Below are 26668 nucleotides of genomic sequence, written 5' to 3'. Positions count from 1 at the left end.
TGCTCGTGACAGGGAGGTGTTCACGGTGTCAGCCTCACGCTCATGTCTTGCTAACACTCGTATTTTGGAGCGTTGTGGGGTTAAGGACTGTTTTTCTATACCATTTGGCACTTCACGTTACCTGATTTCTCATAAGTGTTTTGTGTTGATGGTGGGATTAACCTCTTCAATACTGGGACACATTTTTACCTGGAGATTTGTATACAACTAAATCATTTTTATTGACATTAGGAAGGGTCTATGGAGGTCAGAAGATTAATGGCCACAGTCTTCACTATTTTAACCCCTTCAGTAATGGGACACATTTTTACCATAAGATTTGTATACATCTAAACCATTTGATTGACTTCAGGAAGGGTCTATGGAGGTGAGAAGATTAATGGCCAGTCTTCACTATTTTAATCCCTCACATGAATTTCTGAAGCTGTATAAAACCACCAAATTTTAAGCAGAAGGAATATGAAAACGCGTCATAGTACCGAAGGGGTTGAGGACTTTTTTTTTTTTCAATATCACGAAGATTGTTAGCTGGTTTTTCATTGGTGTTTTGTACAGGTGTAGAATTGCTGAAGGTATCACCAAAACCCAATGTCCGTGCAAGGTTGGGTAACTTCCACTACAGCCTGTTGAAAGTAGCTGAGGTGAGGCGCCGGGACGTCTCAGAATACGTTAAACCAAGCGGGAGAGGAAAAAAATTCAACATTAACTGTGAGTGCGAGTGGGAACAAGCACCGTGGACCCGCTCAGCTTCAGGGATGTGGCGGGGTGGGTAGAGGGAGACAGTGGGTGGGAGGGGGAGGCCTGTGGGGAGGCTTGGGGCGCGGGTAGTGAGTGGGTATTATCTTGCATGACGATGATGCCCAGCTGCTACCACCCCGCTGCGCTCCAGGCTCCCACACTCCCAAGCAGCCTGTCACCTTACTGCTAGACCTTACCTGTACACCCCTTCACCGCCGCGCACCTGCCCTCCTCCTCCGCCTTGCCCTCCTTGTGTCCTGTGTCTGTATTGTACCTGCGTCATACCTGGCATACTCTCTCTCTCTCTCTCTCTCTCTCTCTCTCTCTCTCTCTCTCTCTCTCTCTCTCTCTCTCTCTCCCTGTCCTCATTATGACCGTGTTTTGTATAGCTTTCATTTCTTTCTTTGTGTTGCAAGATGATGAACTAGTCGTGGTTGGGTGGGTTATCTTTAACGTGTGTGTGTGTGTGTGTGTTTTGTTTCTCTCTCTCTCGTGTGTGTGCGTGTGCGTGTGCATGGTGGAGGGGAGAGGGGCTGGGAGGGAAGTTAACGCTGCTGTAATCATTATTTAATCCCATCCTTGTGTTTTGTGTATTGAGGAAGCGGACAGCGGGAAGAGGGAAGGGGAAGGGGAAGGGGAAGGGGGAAGGGGAAGGGGAAGACGAAGGGGAAAGGGGGAAAGGGAAGGGCTGTTACAGATTGGCGGCTCACTTTGTTGTTTCATTGTCGACCATTGCGAGGGATAGATGTGCTCATTGTGTGTGTGTGTGTGTGTGTGTGTGTGTGTGTGTGTGTGTGTGTGTCCAGGTGGTCGGTGAGAGCTATTCGTGTGTGATGGGCACTGTATATCATCCTTGTAGCCTCTGTATGAAGAACGTGCTACATTTCCTCATCACAATCTCATCACTCCTCACACCTTTACTTTCTTTCTTTCTATCCTCTTTCCTTCCTTCCTTCCTTCCTTCCGTCTTTTCTTGCCTTGTCTTTCCTTCTTTCCTTTCCTTTCCTTTCCTTTTTCTCCTTCTTTCTCCTCCTTCTTTCTCCTCCTTTCTTTATTATGCTTACTGTCACAATAACATCCACACACACACACACACACACACACACACACACACACACACACACACACACACACACACACACACACACACACACACACACACACACACCTGTGTCATGGTACTCTGCAACATGTAGTCTTGCGATGTGTAACTTTAAAGAGTGTTGTTTTTGTCATTACCTTCTTTATTAATGATGTGTTGTGCTCTCTCTCTCTCTCTCTCTCTCTCTCTCTCTCTCTCTCTCTCTCTCTCTCTCTCTCTCTCTCTCTCTCTTCTGGATGCCTTAAAATCACAAAAAAAAAATGACAAACAGGCTTATAAGGACAAAACATCTACAATTATCTACCTTTTTATTTACTTTGTTGCATGTTTTAGCTGGATTTAGTTCCAGTATCCACCACAACTGACACTTTCTTTCTTCCTCAACAGCCGTATGCAATGAGAGCGGCCCCGTCATCGTAGAGGAACCCGACAACCGCGTGGACTTCAGTAACTCGACCGGCGCCAACATCCATTGCTCTGTTCGTGGCCATCCCAAGCCTTCCGTCGTGTGGGTGCGTGCTGAGGACGGTACTGCTATCGGTGATGTTCCTGGACTCCGCAGGGTGAGTATTGGGTGGCACTGTGTGTGTGAATGAGAAAGCTGCCTGTAGTGTGAGTGGTTTCTATATACTTTTGCTTCGTACTTGGTGGGTGCTCGTCCGTGGTTAAGGTGTCGTTACTAGATTTACTTTCTCATGAGTGTTTGATCTAGTGTTTGCCTGACGTCTGCTTGCCGCCGCTGCTCTCACGGCTGGTTCACGGTAGGGAAAGTGATGAGTAAACTCTGTTGTGTTGTGTTGTGTGAAACTGTGACGAAATCCGCGGTGAAAACGCTCATGTTCATGTTGGGATTGACGTGCGTCATACGAAATTGGTGCGGTTTTTATATTTATTTATTATTATTTTGGACATTTGTGAAATCAATTCAGTCAGCAAAATTATTGATATTGGATCAGTAAGTTGATATACTGCAAATATGGTTTTTTAGGTAGTGATTTTTTTTTTTTTTCTTTCCTTCTCATAACGCTGATGCCGCAGATCATGTATCGCTGCAACATTGGTGGCTCAGAGGCAGTGGTGTGATGCACACACATTTACCATCGACCTGCTGAGTGCTGCACGTCTGTGTGGCTGTGAGGGTGGCACAGTGCCGTTGTGATGCACGAGAGATCTTGCTCATCATGCGGCCACACACACACACACACACACACACACACACACACACACACACACACACACACACACAAAGTGCCACATGCAAGATTACTATGGAAGTTAGAGGAGAAGGGTGGCTTAAAAGGAAGCACATTGAGATGGATAGAAAATTATTTGAGGGGGAGAGAAATAAGGACGGTAGTTAAAGATATGAAGTCCAAGTGGAGAGCAGTAGAAAGCGGAGTGCCACAGGGGTCAGTATTGGCACCAATACTTTTCCTCATTTATATTAACGACATGCCAGAAGGAGTGAACAGCTACATAAATCTGTTTGCAGATGATACGAAACTGTGCAGAGTTATAAAGCAAAAGGAGGATTGTGAAATACTGCAAGAAGACCTAAATAAGATCTGGGAATGGAGTGAAAAGTGGGAAATGGAATTCAATGTGAACAAAAGCCATGTCATGGAAATGGGAAAGAGTGAAAGACGACCCGTGGGAATCTATAAGATGGGAGATGGAGTAGAACTGGAGAAAGTAAAAAAGGAAAAGGACTTAGGAGTGACGATGGAAGAAAACAATCAACCAGTAAGCCATATTGATAGAATTTTTAGAGAAACATATAATTTGCTAAGGAATATTGGAGTAGCATTTCACTACATGGACAAAGAAATGATGAAGAAATTGATAAGTACTATAATAAGACCCAGATTGGAATATGCAGGAGTAGTGTGGACTCCTCATAAAAAGAAACACATAAGGAAGTTGGAGAGACTACAAAAAATGGCTACAAGAATGGTTCCAGAATTTAAAGGGATGACATATGAGGAGAGACTAAAGGCTATGGATCTACCAACCCTGGAACAAAGAAGGGAGAGAGGAGATCTGATAGTTAGTTAGAGTTTATTGACCACAGCTGTATAATAACATTAGCAGTACCTATAGAAAATAATATAAATGTTTGGCATACAGTACTTATAAACAATCACAAAAATTAAAACAACCTAAAAAAAATAAATAAATAAAATCCCAATAATAAAAATAACTATAAATCTCAAAGATACCTAAAAACAATCAGAAACACTTCAAATATCGAAGAACAATACTTATGTAACACTTAAAATTCCTTATAACCAATTAAAACACATAAGTTCTGAAAATACCTGAAATCAATCAGAAGCACGTAAAGTATCTAAGAACAACAGTTATCTAACACTTAAAAAACCCTTATAATCAATTATAAACACAGGTACTTAACCAAAAATTAACAGCATATAGTCCACAATGACGTTATATCATACTCGTTGTAGTGGTGGCAATACTAGTAATCATTATACAGTTTTAAGGTGTCATAGATTATCTGACAAGACAACTCAACACTATATTTATCCGCGAAAATTTCTTCCATAGAGCAGAAGCCATGGGTAACTCGAAGTGTGTGTGCACTTCTAGTTAAGTTTATAAATTGATCAACGGAATGGACCAAGTGGATAATGAGAAACTGATCCTGAGAGAAGAGCAGTTTAAATGAAGAAGTAGTGTCTGCAACGAGTGTGCATACTTTTAAAGTAAGATTGGATAAGTGTAGATATGGAGACGGGGCCACACGACCATAAAGCCCAGGCCCTGTAAAACTACAACTAGGTAAATACACACACACACACACACACACACACACACACACACACACACACACACACACACACACACACACACACACAGGTAGAGGCCCTTGGCCCTTGCCAGTCTGCCGTAAGGGAAGAGTTCCTGTGGTGGAATAAAGAATCACAAGGCACTTTAAAGATGACATCGGCCGCTGCCAGGGAAGCCTGTGACGAACCACCATCTCGCCCGACAAGGAAACCCTCTCAAAGCAGCCCCTCCAAGAAAGGCTCAGCGCTCCGCCGCCCCGGGAGCTACGAGGCCCCGGCGCGGCCCTGCGGATGGTGGCTCGGCTTCAAGTGGGCAACGGGCCTTGTATTTATGAGTCTGGGTTATATTTAGCGTGTCGTGCAGCATCCAGGTCGCCGGAAAACTCAGCGCCGCGGCGTCCTGATGTGGAGGAGGCCCATGTGTGTTTTGTTGTTCCACGCTGGCGGCGAAGGCAGCGGTGCGTGCACCTTTGGTTAGCTCTGGATGCCGCGCGTCACTCTGATGGGCGAGTGTGATTGGTTTCTGCCACTCGGCGTGAGAGTGTGGCGAGTGTACGTACAGTACATTGGTACATATGTATGGACAGGCGGCGGTCCGTGACAGATTCCGCCACGGACAGCATATCAATGCTGCAAATCTCGCGTCTCATAATGGCTCACTCCCTCACTGTTGATGGCACCACTTGTGTTTTTGATGGCGCGGTGAGCGGCAGGCCGGCACAGGCACAGCGGAACACACCACTACGGCACACCTCCGCTTTAGTGTTGTGCTGCGCCGCGCACCACCGACCATGCACCTGTTATTTTTAGGTCTACTATCTCTTTTTTGAAGGCACATTACTCTGTGTGTGTGTGTGTGTGTGTGTGTGTGTGTGTGTGTGTGTGTGTGTGTGTGTGTGTGTGTGTGTGTGTGTGTGTGTGTTTATGATGTTTTTTCTATGTTGTGCTGTATTTTGCCCACCACCACCACCACCACCACTACCACCACCATCACTGCTACTACTACTACTACTACTACTACTACCATTACTATCATATACTATCACTACTTTTTCTGTATTTCTCTTCTTTTATATACTTCACCTACTTACCCACCACCACCACCACCACACTAACCACCTCTCTTTCTCTCTCCCTCCCTCCTGCAGGTTCTTGCTAATGGCACTCTGATGTTCCCACCTTTCCGTGCCAAGGATTACCGTCAGGAAGTCCACGCCCAGGTGTACCGCTGCCAGGCCTCCAACCCTCATGGCTCTGTTCACTCCCGTGATGTCCACGTTCGCGCAGGTAAGGACACAATGTTCCTCTTTTCACCGGCGGTACGTTAGGTTAGGTTAGGTTAGGTTAGTGGCTGTGGTGGTGGTGGTGTGTTCCTCTGTGTGTGTGTGTGTGTGTGTGTGTGTGTGTGTGTGTGTGTGTGTTAAGAAAGATTTTGATAACTATTGAGAGAGAGAGAGAGAGAGAGAGAGAGAGAGAGAGAGAGAGAGAGAGAGAGAGAGAGAGAGTTATGAGGACACACCACCCCACTCACCACTGTTTGAAAGCACACCTCAGGAACCGAGTTAATGACGCCGCTGCTACCACTGCCCCACGTGCCTCAGGAGAAAGGATGAACAAGGGGATACAGCATAGGATGAACAAGGGAAGTGAACCAGGTGATAAGATGAACAAGGAAATACAGCATAGGATGAACAAGGGAAACGGTGCAGATGATAGACTGAACAAGGGAGGTATAGCATACGATGAACAGAGGAAATGAGCAAATTGATAGGATGAACAAGGGAGGTACAGGATAGGATGAACAAGACACCTGAAATAGGATGTACAAGGGAAACAGACCAGGTGATAGGATGAACAAGGAAACTGGACAAAATAAATGGAGAGAGAGAAAAAAAAAGTTAGTCAATAAAGGAAACATAAACACTGGACAGGAAACAGGATGAACAAGGAACAACAGATAGGATAAACGAGACATACTGAGAAACAGGATGAACAAGGAAGCAACAGAGAAACAGGATGAACAACGCAGTATAGGGAAGGGTACATCCAGGACGAACAAGGCAACAGAAGGCACAAGAGGTACAGGACGAACAAGGGAAGTAAGGACCAATAGCCTTCATTTCACGGTCGAGGCTCAGATTGGTTCCCCTTTGTTGCTCTTGAAGGTAGTGGTGGTGGTGGTGGTGGTTAGCAGGTTCCTGGTGGTGGTATAGTTAGTGGTTGGTGGCTTGGTGGCTTACTGGGTTACTGGGAAATGGTGTCCTTGTGTTTTGAGGGAAGAAGGAAAGGAGAGAGAGAAAAGAGAAGGATAGATAGATGAATATAAAAAAAAGGAAGAGGAAATGTATGAAAAAAAAACTGGATAGATGGTGGAAGGAAAAGAAAGGGAAGAGATAGACAGAAGGAGGGAAAGGGGAACGAGTACATGAATAGAAGGAAGGGAATAAACAGGAAGGAAGGGATACATGAATAGATTGAAGAGAATAAACAGGAAGGGATAGAGAAGGAAGAAAGGAAGGAAATGGGGCGGGGATGGGTGAATGGAGAGGCGGAGGAAAGGCTGAATGGATGGAGGGAAGGAGATATGGGTGGAATCAAAGAGGGAATGTAGTTAATATAGGAGCAGCAAGCCACCAACCATAACCATACTAACTCTATTGAGAGAGAGAGAGAGAGAGAGAGAGAGAGAGAGAGAGAGAGACCCATCATGACAGCTAGCCGTTCATTGCCACAAATCACCAGCAACAACAACAACAACAACAATACGGGTCATCTCATTAGCACGGGTCGCTGAGGACGTGGCGGCTGCGAGTGTGGTGGTGGTGGTGGTGGTGGTGGTGGCGTGGGTTGAGCTGTACACCACGCCAGTATTGCTCTAACGCCCCGTGAACGCCGTGCCACCTCACCCCGCCAATGTTATAACTTCGTCCATGAATATTACGATTGACCCATAAACTTTATACGAGAGAGAGAGAGAGAGAGAGAGAGAGAGAGAGAGAGAGAGAGAGAGAGAGAGAGCACGTGAATTAATAAAACACATACAAACAACCGCTACACTTTCTGCTCTCATCTGACTCACTTACTATTTCTACAAGCAAGTATTACAAGCCCTCCTCTGACCCTGTGTGTGTGTGTGTGTGTGTGTGTGTGTGTGTGTGTGTGTGTGTGTGTGTGTGTGTGTGTGTGCAGGCTCTCCTCAGGCCACGCCGCGCCTTACACTGCCTCTCCTGTTGTTGACTCTCCCGGGGCTGAGAAAGAAGTGTTGTTGCCTCGCCATTAAGCGCCTCAGTGCTACTTTAACACCGTCTGCTGGTGAGGAAGCGACGGCGGCTGGCTGCTTGGTGGGTCTGTGTGTGTGTGTGTGTGTGTGTGTGTGTGTGTGTGTGTCAGGAGGCTTTTTCGTCTCCCTGGCGCTGCTTTCTTGCTGATTGAATGTGACGCTGCCATTACTGCAGCACCTAATTACTTCCTCGTTAGGTAGTTGTGTCCATTAGTGTTATTACTCTGCACTTGTTTTCTTCCATTCATGCCCATCTTGTGTGATATTATTATTGAGGTTTGAGTGTGTGTGTGTGTGTGTGTGTGTGTGTGTGTGTGTGTGTGTGTGTGTGTGTGTGTGTGTGTGCTCGTGTGTGTGTGTGCTGCTTACTGGAATGGTGACATGTAGGTGACAGAGGTAAGAAAGGCGGTGTTTTCCTCTCGCTGCGAGCTCCCTCTCAACACATCTCCCTCTTCATCTCACTCCCGCCGGCTCGTGTCTTGCCGCACCGCTCCACGCCCTTGGTTATCTCGCGGACACCAACGTTCGCCAACGCCACGAACGCGAGGAATTTGGCCATAAAGAGTTGCCTTGGTGCCCCGCGAGGGCCTCGTTGCGTCGCGGTTTTCGGCGCGGCATTCATCCCTTGATTGCATCGATTTAACATTTACGGCGCGCCTCTTGTCGCGGGTCATCACCCCTCCGCGTGGCGCAGGTTTCCAGATCCGTCGCCGGCGGGGCAGCCTACAGGGACGCAGCAGCAGCAGCACCACCACCACCAATACCACCACACACTCATGACGGAAAATACTCATTCCTCGCACTCCCTTTTTTTCCAGTGTTTTGAATGCAGCGGAGCGGCGGTGCGACGAGACATCAGTAATTGTGTTGGATCACTCAGGGACTCGCGTGACAGCGAGGTGAAGGACTGAAGGACGCTGTTGTTGCATGTTATTATAATGATTGATGTCTGGCCGGCGGCGTGTAGCGGTGTGTGGCGGAGACCATCACGGATTGTTGCAGTGCACCGTGGCGGATGTCCTCTCCCGCCGCCACGCCGCTGCCTCTTGCTGGGCAGGTCCTCGCATTCACTTTCTCTGATGGGCCTTGGTGTTGTCGTGTCGAAGTGTATCTTTGCGGGTGTACCTTTGGTGTACACTGTGTACTATAAATTCTTCACTAATGTTTCCCCTTCAGCCTCACCTCAGCTCCTCTTTACTCGACCTACTTTGCTGGAGTGAACCGGGACGTCTTGCCTCATCTCCTTAACACAGCTGCTTTAGTGGGCGGCGGTGACGGCGGCAAGCAGTCACCTCATCGCTCCTCCTCACCCTGTTCTGCCCGCGGCGATGTGCTGCCTAGAGAGGCCGCGGCTTACATGTAGTTTGTAGCTAGCCTTGAGTGAGTCGTGTGTATGCTGTGTCGTGTTTTCAACTGTCATCTGACGGTGTTTCGCCCCGCGGGCAGTGGTGCCTCAGTTCTACCAGACGGAAGTGAACAACGAGCACGTGATCCGGGGCAACGCGGCCATCCTCAAGTGTGTCATCCCTTCCTTCGTCGCCGACTTCGTCAGTGTCGCCGCCTGGGTCTCAGACGATGGCAACACCTACCTTCCCTCCAGCCAGGATGTTTACGGTAACTGCCGCCGCCCGCCGCCACTCCTGCCTCACGTTCCCGTTTTCTCCTTGCAGGTGTACTCACTGGAACACTTGCCTTGCAGGAGGCAGGCAGGGCCATGGGGCTGTGCACTCACCAGGTCTCCCCTCTACAGGTCCTCGGAGGCACGGCGATCAATAGACATTTTAAAGCTACCGCTTCTGAAGTCACGGTCAAGGACGACGGAGAGTCTTTGCTAAATAGTCTTCGTGGAGGGTTGGGGCGGGGCAGATAGTTTGTCGGGTAGTAACCAGACTTGTTGTCACCTCCCCTTAGTGGTGCACCAGCAGTATGAGACAGACGTGAACAAGGAGCACGTGATCCGCGGCAACTCAGCAATCTTCAAGTGCGTCATCCCTTCCTTCGTGGCGGACTTCGTCACCGTCACATCCTGGACCACGAGTGACGGCGACGTGTTCTACCCGTCACGCCAGTATGGTAATGCCGCCGCCGCCGCCCGTGTCTCTTTTATCACGCCCACCCCCCTCTCTGCAGCCCTTCTTCCTCCCTGAGCAGCTCGAGGCTTTCAAGGTTACCGAGGCGGTAGATTGCCGGTGCTAATATTTGCCCGTGTCTGTTCCTCTTTCAGCCCATCCATTTTTGGGCTGCTCTGCGCTCATCTCCCTGTCTGGATTTCAGAGTCTAGTATTTACGCCTATGCAGGTTCCAAATTGCCTGCCAGCGCGTTGCTCGCAAGTTGATTCGTGTTTAATTACAACTTGCCTCGCTCGTACAAACGCAGCGTACTTGCCGACTTTCTGGATCCGACGGGTTTTGCAGTGGCGGTGTTGCCTTGTTGTGTCCGTGGTGGGAGTCTGTATTCATGGAAACGTCTCTCCCTCCCCTCGCCACCCCCCTGACGCTGCTCGTGTGCTGCCACCTCCGCCAGTGGTGTTCCAACCCTACGACTCTGACGTGAACAAGGAGTACGTGATCCGCGGCAACTCGGCCATCATGAAGTGCTCCATTCCCTCCTTCGTGGCGGACTTCGTCTCCGTCACGGCCTGGGTCACGGATCAGGGCGAGATCTTTTACCCCTCGGATCGTTACGGTAAACAGCCCTCAGAGTACCTCCTACCCTACCAGCCCCACCAAAGTAGCCCCCACCCCCACCTCCCTCACCTGTGCGCTGCAGGTTGAAGAACTAATGAGGGTCTCGCTCCGTTTCAGGTTCCGCCGCTCACCTGTTTCGTCTAATTAATGTTTCTCAGTTTTCCAGAGCGGGTCATTTGTATTGGTTACCTGGCTGAAGGGAACGCACCATTTTTCAACCTTCCCGAGCTGTCCGCCGCGTTGCCTTGCCTTGCCTTGCCTTGCCTTGCCTTGCCTTGCCTTGCCTTGCCTTGCCTTGCCTTACCTTACCTCGACCTCCTCCTCCCTCCCTCCTCCTTTCCACCTGTGATTTGTTACTCCACCGCCATTTCCTAAACCTTTCCGTGATTTTTCCCTTCCCTCTACCACCTCTACTTCTTCCACTTTACCTTCACTTCCACCTCAAATTCTCCCACATCCTCCACTACCTCCACCCTTCCGCTCCACCTCTCTTTCCTAATTTCCATGAACCACTCGCTCATTTCTCCTGATGTGAACCCTCCCTCCACTCCTTCACCCCCACCCACTACCTAGCGCCCTTCTGATTCCGGCCGTCGCTCCCTCACCTTGTCATCTCACTAATTCCTCGTGGCGCCCCTGTGAGTCTGCCGTCAGCACTCCCAATGATGACCCCCCCTTCCCCTCCCAACCTTCCCCCCTCCAGTCCACCTTCAGGAGCCAAGGGTCTTTGTTTCTGCTTGTCTCAGTCCTCGCTCAGCCTTTCGCGTCGTCGGATCAAGATATTTTAGCGACAATCCGTTATGCATAGTTTTGTCTGTCTGTCTGTCTGTCTGTTTGTACGGTTGAGTTATAGGCTTTAGCTTCACGATCTTCCGACTCTCTCTCTCTCTCTCTCTCTCTCTCTCTCTCTCTCTCTCTCTCTCTCTCTCTCTCTCTCTCTCTCTCTCTCTCTCTCTCTCTCTCTCTCTCTCTCTCTCTCTCTCTCTCTCTCTCTCTCTCTCTCTCTCTCTCATTTTCCACTTCGCGTTTAATTATTTCTTTCGCTCTTCTATTTCTTCATTCTTGTTTTCTTTTTCGCTTCTCTTTCGTCTCCTGTTCTTTATCTTTCCTTTTATCCATTCTTTTATCCTTCCGTTTCATCCCTTTTCCGCTGCTTCTCTTTTGACTTCATTCTCTCTCTCTCTCTCTCTCTCTCTCTCTCTCTCTCTCTCTCTCTCTCTCTCTCTCTCTCTCTCTCTCTCTCTCTCTCTCTCTCTCTCTCTCTCTCTCAGTCCCATCTTTTTGGTGCTTTATTTGTGAGTTTTCTTTCTCCTTTCCCCTTTCTCTCGCTTGTTAGTGAAGCATTATCTTCTTATTTTCTTTATTTCCTGTTTTTTCCTCCTTAGCTTTATATTTTCTCCCCTTTTCCTTTCTCTTGCTCTCTTCGTTGCCTTCAATATTAACATTTTCTTTCTTTTTTTTTTTTTTTTGCTTCCCGTTGCTTTTCTAAATCTATTCCACATCATTTCACTTTCTCCCAATTCTCTCTCTCTCTTTTTCATCGCGCTTCGTATTTTCAACCTTTCTTTACCTCCATTATTACATTTCTATCTCATTTTCCTCTCTCTTTATTCTTCCCTTAACCATCACTTCACTTTAAACTCCCAAACTCCACCTTTCCTTTCTCTCTTACTGTCGCTTTTCACTGCAGTCTACATTTATCCCTCCTTCGCTGCTGTCTCTCACCTGTCCGCCTCTAGTGTCTCAGGTGGGCCAGTCAGACAGTCAGACAGTCAGCCAGACACGCACCTGCCGCAGTAGTGTTGCTATTTCTCACCGAAGAGGCGGAGATACATAGAAGACTCGGGGTTGAGAAATGGAATAGTGTGTGTGTGTGTGTGTGTGTGTGTGTGTGTGTGTGTGTGTGTGTGTGTGTATTGGGACTGTATTCTGAAGCTCTATTACGTCTCAGCTCCATTTATTTCAAAGGGCTCTTATTGAAATACACTTTTTAGGATGTTTTTATAGATCTGGTGCAGGATTAGCAGTCAGTCAGTCAGTCAGTCAGTCAGTCAGTTAGTCAGTCAGTCAGTCAGTCAGTTAATCAGTTAGCCAGTCAGTCAGTCAGTTAGTCAATCAGCCAATCAATCGGTCATTCAGTCAGTCAGTCAGTTAGTCAATCAGTCAGTCAATCAATCAGTCAGTCAGTCAATCAGCCAGGTCAGTCAGTCAGTCAGTCAGTCAGTCAGTCAGTCAGTCAGTCAGTCAGTCAATCAGCCAGGTCAGTCAAACACTCAATCAATCAATCAGTCAGTTAATCAGCCAGTCAGTCAGTCAATCACTTAATCAATCAATCAGTCAAGTCAATCAGCCAGCCAGTCAATCATTCAATCAATCAGTTAGTCAGTCAGCCAGTCAGTCATTAAACCAGACATATTTATCACCTACCAGTACTCATAATCACAAACCTTACCTGTACACGCGTTCAGTAACCAGTCAATAATGGTGCAAATACTAATAGGTGTTCGAAATGACGGTGCCTGTTGGTGGCTGACTGCAAGCACGGTATTGACTCCTCGTACCAAGGTGGCGGGCTGGGCTGGTCACCTTTCCCGATTGCCAAAAGGTCACGGGAATGTCAGAGTATGGTGTATTTATAACTGAAGAACAGCTGAGTCATCGCGGACCCATGCAGTGTGACCTTGAAGCGACCTTAAAGTGATCTAGTGTGTGTGAGTGGGTGTTTGCATAGTGTGACCTGGTGATTACTGCTGTTTGACATGATCCAGTGTGACTTGATATGACCTAGTGAGAGTGTGACACGGGATACATACTTTGAATTGACCTTACTTGCCATAGTATGACCTAAAATGACCTGAATTAACAGATCTTGAGTTAGAATCTTTTATACAAGAGGTGACCTGGCTGAAGACAACAAGACAGGAAGAGAAAAAAAAAAAAAGACCAACAAAAATATACCTACTGACGTAACGCGAACCAGTATGACGCAGTTGTGACCCGGTTGTGACCTATTATGACCTTTATTTCCACGTACTTAATTCAGACCGCTGTTGTTTGAAGTTATTTTGCTTTACCGTTTAGTTAATTGCCATCACTCTGACACATAATGAGGAAGAATGTTTTTACTAGTTTTCATTTATGTATTGTGATGGATTTACCTGTGTAGCCTCCGTTGTCTTACCTGTGAAATGAGTAACGGTGTGTGTCTGTGTGTGTGTGTGTAGTGGTGCCTCAGAGCTACGAGTGCGAGGTGAACAACGAGTATGTGATCCGCGGCAACTCGGCCATCCTCAAGTGCAACATTCCCTCCTACGTGGCGGACTTCGTGAGCGTGCAGGCGTGGGTAGACGGCGAGGGAGGCGTGTACTACCCCTCCACCTCCTACGGTAACGGGTGGAGGCGTGTGGAAGAGGAGGAGGAGAAGGAGGAGGAGGAAGATACAATAACATTCACTCATGGTTTCTTTTTTCTTCCTTTCAGAACTCCTAAACTTATTCCATTTTCTTTCAGGTGAACCGCTGTAAAGGGATAATCAAGTCTCTCTCTCTCTCTCTCTCTCTCTCTCTCTCTCTCTCTCTCTCTCTCTCTCTCTCTCTCTCTCTCTCTACTCTCTCTACTCTCTCTTTTCTCTAATAATTGCAGGATTATCCGAGCCACTCTTGCCTCTCACCTGTTTACCTAATTAGTTGCGGGAGCTTCAGGTGCAGTCCCCGCTCTTTTACTCGAGGAAGCTTAATTTTATGTGCTTGCCTTCCCCGCCGCCATGTGTGTGTGTGTGTGTGTGTGTGTGTGTGTGTGTGTGTGTGTGTGTGTGTGTGTGTTTGTGTGTGTGTGTGGGAAGACCGGCAGCGTTGAAGGAAAATTTCTACCCAATTTTGGTGTTTTTGTATCGAAGTCTCTGCGGCCTGACTGGGTTTTCCTCTCTCTCTCTCTCTCTCTCTCTCTCTCTCTCTCTCTCTCTCTCTCTCTCTCTCTCTCTCTCTCTCTCTCTCTCTCTCTCTCTCTCTCTCTCTCTCTCTCGCCTTTTCACAATAGAGCTTTCATTTCTCCTTTCTCTCCCTCCTTCAGTCCTTACCTCATTCGTACCTCCTCCTGCATCCCTCCCTTCCTACATGTTTCCCTCCTTACCTGTCGCTCTACCTGCCTTCATTAACACTTGCAGCCTCGTTAAGCTCGTCTACATAAATAGTTGGCAGTCCTTTTTCTTTTGCGCTTGATGTTCACAAGTCTCGTTCTTTGTTTCCTTCTTTTTTTTAATCTTTTGGGTCTTCACTTGTTAATCTTGTTGCGAGTAACTTCGTCAGCATCGTTCACCGCGTCCCTTGGTGTTGTCTGCTGTGGTGGTGGTGTGTTGCTGTGTTGCTGTGTTGCTGTTTCTTTGTCTTTCGTTTTCATCTTGTTTTGCCTTTTTCTGTGTATTTCTCTCTCTCTCTCTCTCTCTCTCTCTCTCTCTCTCTCTCTCTCTCTCTCTCTCTCTCTCTATGTTCAGTGGCAGTGGTGTGTTTTCTTCTTTCTGTAATTTTTCTTTCTTTTTTGTACTTCTTCTTATTCAAGTTTTATTCTTCGTAGTTTTAATTTTCGTCGTCGTCCTCCTCTTCATTGTTTCCCTCTTCCTCTTCCACCTTCTCCTCCTCCTCCTCCTCCTCCTCCTCCTCCTCCTCCTCCTCCTCCTCCTCCTCCTCCTCCTCCTCCCAGAAAAAAAAAAAAACATCTCACACCAGTTATCGCGCCAAGAATCGATCCAGACTTACGTAGCGTGACGACGACCTTGAAAAAACCCACGTAAACATCACCCTTTTCTCGCAACTCTAAGCGCCCTGTAAGAGTCTTGGAAGGGGGGCGGCGGTGGGGAGGAGAAGGGGAGAGAAGGCAGCTGTGTGTGACCTTCCTGACCTCTCACCTTCGCTAGTGGTGTACCAGGACTACAAGAGTGAGGTCAACAATGAATTCGTCATCCGTGGTAACTCAGCCATCCTCAAGTGTCACGTTCCTTCCTTCGTGGCGGACTTCGTGAGTGTGCAGGCGTGGGTGGACGGTGAAGGTGGCGTCTACTACCCCTCCACCTCCTATGGTAACCAGCGACCCCAGGGGAATGTATGGGGATAAGGCCCGTATTCCGAAACGCTTTGCTCTCTCACCATCACTACTTTCCAAAGGTTCCAGTTGAAGATACTCGTGGTTTTTAGGGTATTTTTATGGTTCTGGTGATGGATTGGCAAGATTTCTAATTTATTCAAAGGAGAAATTGTCTCAAAACCCGGCTAGTTGTCTCTGTGGTCTTGCAAAATTGTCATAGTGAGAGGGGAAGGCGTTTCTGAGTACGGGCGTATGTGTCAGGGCTTTGGGAGGGACGGGTGGGACAGGTAATGGGCACAGGTAGCGACTAATCACCCTTGGAACTTTCGTCTCGCAGCTCTAATGACTGTTTTCACTTCCAGACGCTACTGTGCTGAGCGTGTAATTACAACTTCTTTCCTCACCCTCCCTTTCCCCACCCTGAATATTAGCCCCGGGGGTAATGAACGTCTCCTGGGCCTAGGGGTGTGGGGAGGGAACGGGTGACGTGTACTGGGGTTGTGGTGGTGGTGGTCCTAGTGGCTCCCTCCATCCGCTCCCACGATTTCTTAATTTCTCTCACCGCTTTTCTGGCGCGTCGTGTTAATCGAAGTCACACGCAGGACAATTTATTTCTCGTTGTCTTTGTCGGGTTGGGATTTTCTTGCCGTATTTTTTTTTTCTTTCCTTCGCTTTTTTTCCGCTTTCTCTTTTCGTATTCGGTTGGTCGAGTTTTGGTGGCGGTGGTGGTGGTGTTTGGTTTTGTGTTTTGTGTTTGGTGTTTGGTGCTGATCTGTGTTTGGTATCGCCTGGTGTTTCGCATTGGTGTTCGAGGTGTTAGTTGTGTTATGGTGCAGTTCTTGTTTATTCATTTATCCTTCTCTTCCGTCCATCATTTCTTTCTTCCTTGCTTCGTACACTTCATCTCCTTTTTTTCATCCCATTTTCTGTTTTATTCCATTTTCTCTCGTTTTTCGCTCCTTCGTTTCATCTTTCTCTTATCCTTTTACTCATTTCATTTACTTATTCATTTATTTACACTGCATACCACTGACTCCTTTCTCCGTGCATCTATTACACTAGATAATTCTCCTCTCATCTTTATTTAACTTTATTTCCTTATCTCCACTCCCTTCCACCCTCGATCCTTCTTTCCATGCCCCTGTGACGTGTGCTTTATTTCCCTTTACTTCCTTGTCTCACTCCCTTCCGCCCTCCATCTCTCACTCCCCTGCCCCTGTAACGAACGCCCTTGCTTGTGGTCATCAGTGGTGGCGCAGGTGTTTGAGGTGGGCGTGGCTGATGAGTACGTGATCCGCGGCAACTCGGCCATCTTCAAGTGCAACATTCCCTCCTTCGTCGGCGACTTCGTGAGCGTGACATCTTGGAGCACAGACCACGGGGAACATTTTTACCCCTCCACTCGCTATGGTAATGAAGGGGAAAGTGGAGAGGAGTGGAGTGTCTGCGTGGCCTTTCCTCTCACTCCCTTTCGTTTCCTTCCTCCCGACTCTCAAATGGCCCTCACTCTCACTTTTTTTTTTCCAGCCTCATCTCGTATGCATTATTCCCACAGGTTTTTCCTCAGGTGTAATTAGAGAGTGTGCTGAAGGCCTCGTGCATAATGGTCTATACTATGTGGTGGGGCTCAGCTGTCTCTCATTCTCTCATTGTTTCTTTTTGCCTTTCAGAATGTGTTGTTAATAGGAAAGGTTGTGTCTCTCTCTCTCTTTCTCTTATTCCAGATGGTGGTTTAGTAAGTTTACGTGTGCTTTTCTCTTTTCTTGCTGTTGTTCTTTGTTCTGTCCTTGCACAATAGTCAGAAAACACTCTTGTCTCATGGCCACAAGTTTCAAAAGAGTGTAGGTAGTTGAAGCTGCACGGGTTTTCAAGGGTGTTTTTACTATTACAGGGGCAGTTTAACAAGATTTTTACGTTATGAACAGGGAAAAAAAAAACTCTTGAGAACACGGCTAATATAATCTCCTCCGCGGCATTTGAAAATAGTCATGGTGAGAGAGAGAGATAGCTAGCTAGAGAGAGAGAGAGAGAGAGAGAGAGAGAGAGAGAGAGAGAGAGAGAGAGAGAGAGAGAGAGAGAGAGAGAGAGCAAAGCGTTTCTGAAGACGGACCGTTTTGCCGTGTGTCTTTGTCTCCCTTCCCTTCGTCAGTCATTTCATCGGATATCAATTACACGTGTGCCTTTCTTTGATGTGTCTTTGCGCTTCCTTTGTCTCATTTCCCTTCTGATTTCTCGTGTTCCTTCATGATTGCTAGCCCCAACCCCTCACCCCCAGACCCCACCAAGCCGCCGCCACAACTGCCTCCGCATACGATTTAGCCTAATTTCATTGCGATCCTTCCTCCTCATGTTCGTCCTCCTCCTCGTCCGCCTCCTCCTCTTCCTCCTCTTCCTCTTCCTTCTCCTCTTCCTCTTTCTTGATTCTCACCTCTCGCGTAAAGGAAAATTTTATTCAGATTGAAGCTTGACTATAAAGGTTTGTTAGTGTGTGTGTGTGTGTGTGTGTGTGTGTGTGTGTGTGTGTGTGTGTGTGTGTTATTGATGTTGTGTTTCCGTTGTATGTCGCTTTGTAAACATCTTGATTCATGTTTGCTTTATTTTTTTCTTTCTCCGTATTTTTTATTATTATTATTATTATTGTGGACGCATCGTTACGTTTATTTATGCGCCGCGTGGGACAAGCGTTGCCATCCCGGCGGAGGCGCAGAAGGAGAGAGTAGCGATGAATATGAATAAGGCAAGACAAGTTTATGTACATGCGTTTAATATTTCACGTGATACACACACACACACACACACACACACACACACACACACACACACACACACACACACACACACACACACACACACACACACACACACACACCGGTAGCTCAGTGGTTAGAGCGCTGGCTTCACAAGCCAGAGGACCGGGGATCGATTCCCCGGCCGGGTGGAGATATTTGGGTGTGTCTCCTTTCACGTGTAGGTGCTGTTCACCTAGCAGTGAGTAGGTACGGGATGTAAATCGAGGAGTTGTGACCTTGTTGTCCCGGTGTGTGGTGTGTGCCTGGTCTCAGGCCTATCCGAAGATCGGAAATAATGAACTCTGAGCTCGCTCCGTAGGGTAACGTCTGGCTGTCTCGTCAGAGACTGCAGCAGATCAAACAGTGAAACACACACACACACACACACACACACACACACACACACACACACACACACACACACACACACACACACATACACTTGCTATTCATTTCTTACACTTCCTTCTCTTACCTGTCTCACACTCTTCACTCACTCACTCACTCACTCACTCACTTATTCCCATATCACTTCCATTTTATTCCCCACCCATCCCTAAATCACCCTCATTCCCAAACATCTCCCACTCCCTCCCACTCACTCCCACTCCCCTGGTCGTGGTAGTCGTGTCCCAGTTCTACAAGTCATCGGTGGGGGAGGAGTACGTGATTCGCGGCAACTCGGCCATCATGAAGTGCAACATTCCCTCCTTCGTCGCCGACTTCGTGAGCGTGACTTCCTGGACCACGGACACGGGCGAGACTTTCCTGCCGTCACAGAATTATGGTAATAGTGGGCGCGTGGCCTTCGTCCGCTCCCCACAAACCTCACCCGTCCGCCCACCCGCCCGCCGTCCATTTCCCTTCATTATAGCATCTCTCTTTCCTGTTCCTCTTCCTGCAGCACGTGTCATTTGTGTTGTGTTTCTATTTCTGTCTCTTTTATCTCTTCCTCACAATGTAATGGCTGTTTGTGACTAACTGTATCGATTTATTCTCTCTCTTTTTTCCAGTGATTCGTTGTCTTAATGCTATTCTTGTTCCAGCGGATATTTTTGGTGTTGATTTGTCTCTGTTCTCCCTTCAGGTCAATGCACAGCCACTACCTGACCGGCCGCGTGTCGCTCAACGCACTGCAACAATATTCGCGTGTCCGTCATTTCAGATGTCATTCAATTACGACCCGAGTGATGTTCTCATAAATTTGCCTTTTTTTATGCGAGTTTCAGAGTCCGCCAATTTATTTCGTGCATAATTTCCTCCTCTGTTGACCTGTGTCGCCCCTGCCCCGCCCGTCCTGCCCCGCCCGTCCAGCCACGCCCGTCCCGTAACAATCCCCACTCCCCATTCCCCATTCACACCCACACCTGTCCTGCCACCTCACGCCCTCCCCATGTATCCTCTCACCTGCCGCCACTCACCTCTCCCCATCCCCCTCTCCCTCTCTCCCCATCGCCCATCTCCCCCATCGCGCCCTTCGTGTATCCTCGCTCAAGAGGACATCTTCACGTAGCGGTGTCTGATGTACTTAGCTTTCATCCGTCCTTATCATCTTTTCTCTCTCTTTTTACTTCTTTTTAATGTTTTCATATCCGTGTCATCGCTTTTTTTTTTTTTTTTTTTTTTTTTTTTTTTTTTTTTACATATGTCCGCTACTTTTTTTTTTACATATGTCCTCTACTCCTTTTCCTCCTTTTCTTACTCCTTCTCCTCCTCCTCCTTCTCCTTCTCCTCCTCCTCCTCCTCCTCCTCCTCCTCCTCCTCCTCCTCCTCCTCCTCCTCCTCCTCCTCCTCCTCCTCCTCCTCTTCTTCTCTTCCTCCACCTCTTCGTCCTCCTCTTCCTCCTCCTCCTCCTTCTCCTCTTCTCCTCCTCCTCCTCCTCCTCCTCCTCCTCCTCCTCCTCCTCCTCCTCCTCCTCCTCCTCCTCCTCCTCCTCCTCCTCCTCCTCCTCCTCCTCTTTGTCGTCGTGTAGCAGCGTTAGTAAATTTTCCTTCCTTTAAATTACTAACAATCATTGCTTCTTTGTCATCTCCTCCTCCTCCTCTTCCTCCTCCTCCTCCTCCACTTCCTCACCAATCACCGCCTGCACCTCTCCCTCAGTGGTTCACCAGGATTATCAAACTGATGTGGTGCCGGAGTATGTGATTCGCGGCAACTCGGCCATCCTCAAGTGCAACATTCCCTCCTTCGTGGCGGACTTCGTGAGCGTGCAGGCGTGGATCACCGACTCTGGCGACGCTTATTACCCGTCCCAGAACTACGGTAAACTGGCCACGCTAGGAAAGGGGTTGATTTTTGTACCCTTCCCCAAAAAATGACGAGTTTACGAGAGTGTTTCGGGTTTATGTAAAATTGTAATGTTTTTTTTTTCTCTCTTTTTATTTCAGGTTTCATCGAACTCATATATTTTACTTCCAGGTTTAGATGATTTAGATTTTTTTTTTTTTATTACTGTGCATTTTTTTTTCCCACATGATATCGCTCTCCGTGTGTTGAAATGTTTCTTTTCTCTTCGTCGCATTTTTTTTTTCTTCTTATTTTGCGTCACTTCAATCCGTGCCAAGTTATCGAAATTGCCTTAATACCTTGCGATCGCCCAGGAAATGTACGTACTAGCGAGAGAGAGAGAGAGAGAGAGAGAGAGAGAGTGTGAGTGTGAGTGTGTGTGTGTGTGTATGTTACTGTTTTCTTTCGTCTCTCATCGTGTTTCCGGGGAGAGAAGTTTTTAATCAGAACTCGGCCATTGATCTTTTGTCCTTACGTCATCACACACACACACACACACACACACACACACACACACACACACACACACACACACACACACACACACACACACACACGTCTTCCATCATCCTATTCCCGCCTTAATTTCCGTAGCATCATGGAAACTCACACTCTCTCTCTCTCTCTCTCTCTCTCTCTCTCTTTTGACCTCAGTAATGAATCCTCTTAGTACTAACTCCTCCTTGATTGGCCAGGCAGCGTCCAATCAGATGCTGCCGCGGATCTGATTCGTTTTGCTGGTTCATGTTGCCTTGGTTCGAGACTTGAAGCTTCGGAACGTCTGATTCGCTCGGTTCATTGTTCTCTCTCTCTCTCTCTCTCTCTCTCTCTCTCTCTCTCTCTCTCTCTCATTTCCTTCGTTTATTCCTTTTTTCCTTTCTTTCCTTGTTATCTTATTTTCCTGTTATTTCTCTCATTCATTTTTTTATTCCTTTGATGCTGACTTTCTTTATTCGTCCTTGCCTCTTCCTTCGTTTTCTTTCTTCCTTTCCGTCATTTCCTCTTTTCCCTGTTTGACTTATTTTTCTATTGTATTTTCTCTTCGTAGGCTTTTTTTTTCTCTATTTCTCTTTCGTATCCCTAACTTTTTCCATCTTCATTTTCTTTATTCTTTTTTTTTCATGCCTCTTTTACCTCTCATTTCATTCCACCCAATTTCACCGTCCCTTACATAACGTCTCTCTCTCTCTCTCTCTCTCTCTCTCTCTCTCTCTCTCTCTCTCTCTCTCTCTCTCTCTCTCTCTCTCTCTCTCTCTCTCTCTCTCTCTCTCTCTCTCTCTCTCTCTCTCTCTCTCTCTCTCTCTCTCTCTCTCTCAGTGATTTGTTACCTCTTTCAATCTCCCTTTTCACCTTCTTCTATTCTTCCTCCCCTCTTTATTTTACTCTCCGCGTCCGTCCTTCCATCTTCATTGGCCATCTTTCCCTTTTACATTCTCCTAACTCTTCTTCGTCTCTTCCTTTCTTTGCTTTTATTCCTTTTCATACTGTCTCCTTCTTTCTTGCACGTGTCTCGTTCTCCTCTTTATTTTCTGGTTCTCTCTTTCTCTTTTTTATCTGGCATTCTTGTCTTTTTCTTTTTCTCTTGTTTTTTTCTTATATATTTCTTCCTTTCGTCATTTCTTTCTTTCGTTCCTCTCACGTTTTTTTTTCTCCTTTCCTTTGTTAATGTGTGTGTATGTTCATGTTTTTCTCTTCTTTCTTCTTATTTGCCTAGATTTGCATTCCCTCCATCTTTACCTCCTTTTCTCTCCATTACGTGTGGCCTTGTTTCTTTTTCCTTCATTCGCTCCTTCCTTCTTTACTTCTTTGTTTTTATCTGTTTCTTCCTTCTTTTCTTTATTTAGATTTACTAATACCATGCTTCACTTTGTCTCTGCATTTATTATTTTTATTTTTTATTTTTTCTTCTTTTCTTTCTTCTTGTCTTTCTATTATTCATCCTTCCATACTTCCATCCATTCGTTCTTCCTTCCATCCTTCCTTCCTTCCTTCTTTCTTTCCTTCCTTCCTACTTACCTTTTTTTCCTTCTATCCTTCCTTCCTTCCTACTTATCTTTTTCCTTCTCTCCTTCCTTCCTTCTTTCTTCCATCTTCCTTTCCTTTCCTTTCCTTTCTGCTTTTATCTTCCTTACTCAGATTTCATTATACATTCTCTGCTTCCTTCCCTCTCCCTCCTTTGCATCCACCTCAATTTTTCCTCCTTCACATTCTTCACAAGGCGTATGAAAGGCGGTCCTCCATTCTTTCCTTGCCTAAGTAGCCCCATTGTCTCTCTAACGTCCTACCGCCTGCTTCCGCCTTCCTCACACGCGTGGCTCCTTGCAGTGGTGCCTCAAGCTTACCTCATCGATGTTAGCATGGAGAACGTTATCCGCGGCAACTCGGCCATCCTCAAGTGCAACATTCCCTCCTTCGTGGCGGACTTCGTGAGCGTGCAGGCGTGGGTCACCGATAAGGGAGATACCTACTACAAGTCTAGGAATTATGGTAAAGAGGGTGCTGGTTGTGTGGAGGTGGTGGAGGTGGTGGAGTAGACATTTGGTGGACTTACTTTGTGGTTTCATTGTGGTCTGAGAAGAATGGATGCCTCGTGGAATGGTTTAAGTATTTTCCTCTCCACGATAAAATTCTTCCCTGCCTGTCTCTCTCTTTCTCTTTCCTTCCTCTCCCTCTCCCCGTCTCCCTCTCCCACTTTCATGCCAAGTCTTCCAAAAGAGAGAGAAATTCCTCCACTAATGTTATTCTCTTTCCTCCTTTTCAGACGCACGATTCTTTGCAATAAAATCACAATGGTTCTTACATGTATAACTTTTCTCTTTTCCCCTCCCAGGTCAGCTCCTCAGGTTAACCACGGACTCACCTGTCTATACTTTTACTTATTTTTACCTGTTACTTTCGATGTGTTTAATCAAAGTAACTCATTTTTACCTGTACACATGAACTATTTCACGTATTAATCGTAGTAATGGTCTAATCTTCACATATATACCGTATTTTTATTTTACCTGTTACTTCGATGCGTTTAATTAAAGTATCCCAGTCTTTACCTGTACATGCTAACTATTTCACATGTTAATCGTAGTAATGGTCTCGCTCTCACCTGTATAGATCATTTTTTTTTTTATTCCGTGAGTGATCGTGAGTGGTCGTGAGTGAGTGGTGGTCTGCGTACCTTGTCTCTGAGGGCCTGGTATTATTGCATAGTTTAAGGTCGACAGAAGGCAGGAATTTGCTCCCGGGTAATCGTGTGGTGGTCGGTGTGTGTGTGTGTGTGTGTGTGTGTGTGTGTGTGTGTGTGTGTGTGTGTGTGTGTGTGTGTGTGTGTGTGTGTGTTGTGTGGTCTTGGCGTGGGGTGCTCCGTGGGTTTGTGTGTGTGTGTCTCTTTGTCTCCCTTCTTTCCTTTCCCTTTCCTCCTCCTCCTCCTCCTCCTCCTCCTCCTCCTCCTCCTCCTCCTCCTCCTCCTCCTCCTCCTCTTCTTCTTCTTCTATAGCCATTTTCCCATCCTGCGCCAAGTTTCGTTTATGAGAATTGACGTTTATCCTTCCGCTAGTAAAAATAGAGACCTTTGTTTACATGACCAGACACACACACACACACACACACACACACACACACACACACACACACACACACACACACACACACACGGTTATAGTGCCAAAATCTGCCCTTTTTCCCCGTCACATCCCCTTCCCACTCCCCGTCACAGTCACAGCGCCGCCGGAACTTTCTCCCCCACCGCCTCTCTCACTGCCGGAAAACTCCTATCGATCACCATTTCCCTTCACGATTCTTCACCATTACGTCACCATCCCTTTCCCTGAGCCTTCGCCACTTCCCTTCCTTCCTTCCCCTCCCCTCACCTCATCCTACTTCCTCTCCACTTCCTTCCCTCTTCCGTTCTTGACTTATTTCCTATCACTTTCCCTTCTTCCGTTTTTCCCTCTTTCGTCTTCTCTCTTCCTTTTTTTTCCTCCTTTGCACTCTTCACTTCCCTCTTTCACTTCGTCTGCCTGTTTTCATTCCTTTCTCTATGTCTCGCCTTTCTTCCTTCCTTCATTCTTTCGTTCGTTCGTTCCTTTCCTTCCCTTCCCTTCCCTTCCCTTCCCTTCCCTTCCCTTCCCTTCCTTCCTTCCTTCCTTCCTTCCTTCCTTCCTTCCTTCCTTCCTTCCTTCCTTCCTTCTTCCTTCCTTCCTTCCTTCCTTCCTTCCTTCCTTCCTTCTTTCCATTTTTTGGCGTGATCTTTAAGAGGCTTTTAGTTTTCTTATCTCTTGCTACACCTTTTATCTAATATTAGCACCGTAAACACCCTCCTCCTCCTCCTCCTCCTCCTCCTCCTCCTCCTCCTCCTCCTCCTCCTCCATCTCGTCGTTCATCTTCCTCGTTCTTCTCTTCTTATTCTTTTTATTACATTTTTTTTCTCTTCATCCCCATCGTCTTCTGTATCTTTCTAGTTCTCCTCTTCTTTTTTTTTTAGCACCGTCTTTTCCTCTTCCTCTTCTTCCTCGTCTTCCTTCTTTATGCTCATGTTTCCTCTTTACATTTTCTTTTCTTCTCCATCTACTACATCCTCCTCCTCCTTCTCGTCTTCCTCTTACTTCTTCCTTGTTCTTATTCACTTCCTCTTTTTCTTTTCCTTACCTTCTTCCTTATGTTCTTTTTCTTTTTTCTTTACTTTTTTTTCTTTTTCCTTGTTTTACTTCCTTCATCGTTGTCCTGTTCACCTTTTTATACTTCTCCATCATCCTCTACGTTGTTTTCTATATTCCTTACTTAATTCTTGTTTTCCTTATTTTACTCCTTTTCCTCTTTGTCCTCCGTGGTCCTCATCGTTGTCCTCCGCAGTGGTTCACCAAGATTACATGACCGATGTGAGTCTTGAATATGTGATTCGCGGCAACTCGGCCATCCTCAAGTGCAACATTCCCTCCTTCGTGGCGGACTTCGTGAGCGTGCAGGCGTGGATCACCGATAAGGGGGACACCTATTATCCTTCCCAGAACTACGGTAAACAGGAAACACAGGGGGCAGGGCGGGGCGGGGCGTCTATAGCAGCACCTTGGGGAATTCTCTGTCTCTGGTTTCCTCCCCCGGGTTTGTAAATAATGTTTTTTTTTTTTTTTCCTTCTTTTCAGGTTAAATTGATGAAGATTTTTGTCTCCTTTTGCTTTCAGGGTTCAGTATTCTCAGGTGTTTGTTGTTGTCGTTTACCTGTTTATGATTCACAGAGGTGGTTCTCAGTGTGTGGTAAAGCTATGCACGTTTCCAAGCCATGAGGTTATACACGCATGCACGCACACACACTCGCACACAGACTACATACAAACTCACAACTTTTCTCTTGCTAATGCTCAGAGTTTAAAGTTTCAGGTGTTCGTCACAAGGTGTCACATATTTTTTATCCCATTTTTTGTTATTATTTCAGATGTTTTTATACTGACTCCCCTGCGTGTACTGTCCGTGTTCGTGTGTGTGTGTGTGTGTGTGTGTGTGTGTGTGTGTGTGTGTGTGTGTGTGTGTGTGTGTGTGTTGTGGGTTCGTGGGTTGAGTTTTCGTGTTTGTCTCTGAGTTTGCTCGTTATTCGGTCGTGGATTTTCGCTTCCCTCTAAAAGTTTTGCGGGTTGTTTGGTTTTATGTGTGTGTGTGTGTGTGTGTGTGTGTGTGTGTGTGTGTGTGTGTGTGTGTGTGTGTGTGTGTATACGCTTTTTTCACCATCGGGAAAGAGAATACAAAATAAAAAAAATTGGTTGGTTATTTTCTATCAAAAATTACGTTTGTCCCTTTGTCCCCTCTGTTCTCTCTCTCTCTCTCTCTCTCTCTCTCTCTCTCTCTCTCTCTCTCTCTCTCTCTCTCTCTCTCTCTCTCTCTCTCTCTCTCTCTCTCTCTCTCTCTCTCTCTCTCT

At 46.8% G+C, this 26668-nt stretch overlaps 1 protein-coding gene across 50 annotated transcripts in view; it reads left to right on the top strand.

Moving 5' to 3' along the window:
• Window positions 1–26668, top strand: part of LOC123513214 (Down syndrome cell adhesion molecule-like protein Dscam2) — a 424526-nt gene that overhangs the window by 161039 nt on the left and 236819 nt on the right. For 42 of the 50 annotated variants that reach the window (XM_045270251.1, XM_045270253.1, XM_045270254.1 and 39 more), the window contains exons 3-4: window positions 2228–2403; window positions 5796–5934. In XM_045270251.1, the coding sequence (XP_045126186.1) occupies window positions 2228–2403; window positions 5796–5934 (315 nt within the window). Of the gene's footprint in view, window positions 1–2227; window positions 2404–5795; window positions 5935–9838; window positions 10001–10451; window positions 10614–13839; window positions 14002–15524; window positions 15687–16939; window positions 17102–20580; window positions 20743–23091; window positions 23254–25611; window positions 25774–26668 lie in introns of all 50 variants that reach the window. The other 8 variants (XM_045270258.1, XM_045270259.1, XM_045270257.1 and 5 more) reach the window with 8 other exon arrangements.

Source organism: Portunus trituberculatus, chromosome 35 (assembly GCF_017591435.1).
Source record: "Portunus trituberculatus isolate SZX2019 chromosome 35, ASM1759143v1, whole genome shotgun sequence".
Classification (NCBI taxonomy): Eukaryota; Metazoa; Arthropoda; class Malacostraca; order Decapoda; family Portunidae; genus Portunus; species Portunus trituberculatus.
This window is presented reverse-complemented; position numbering and strand designations above follow the sequence as displayed.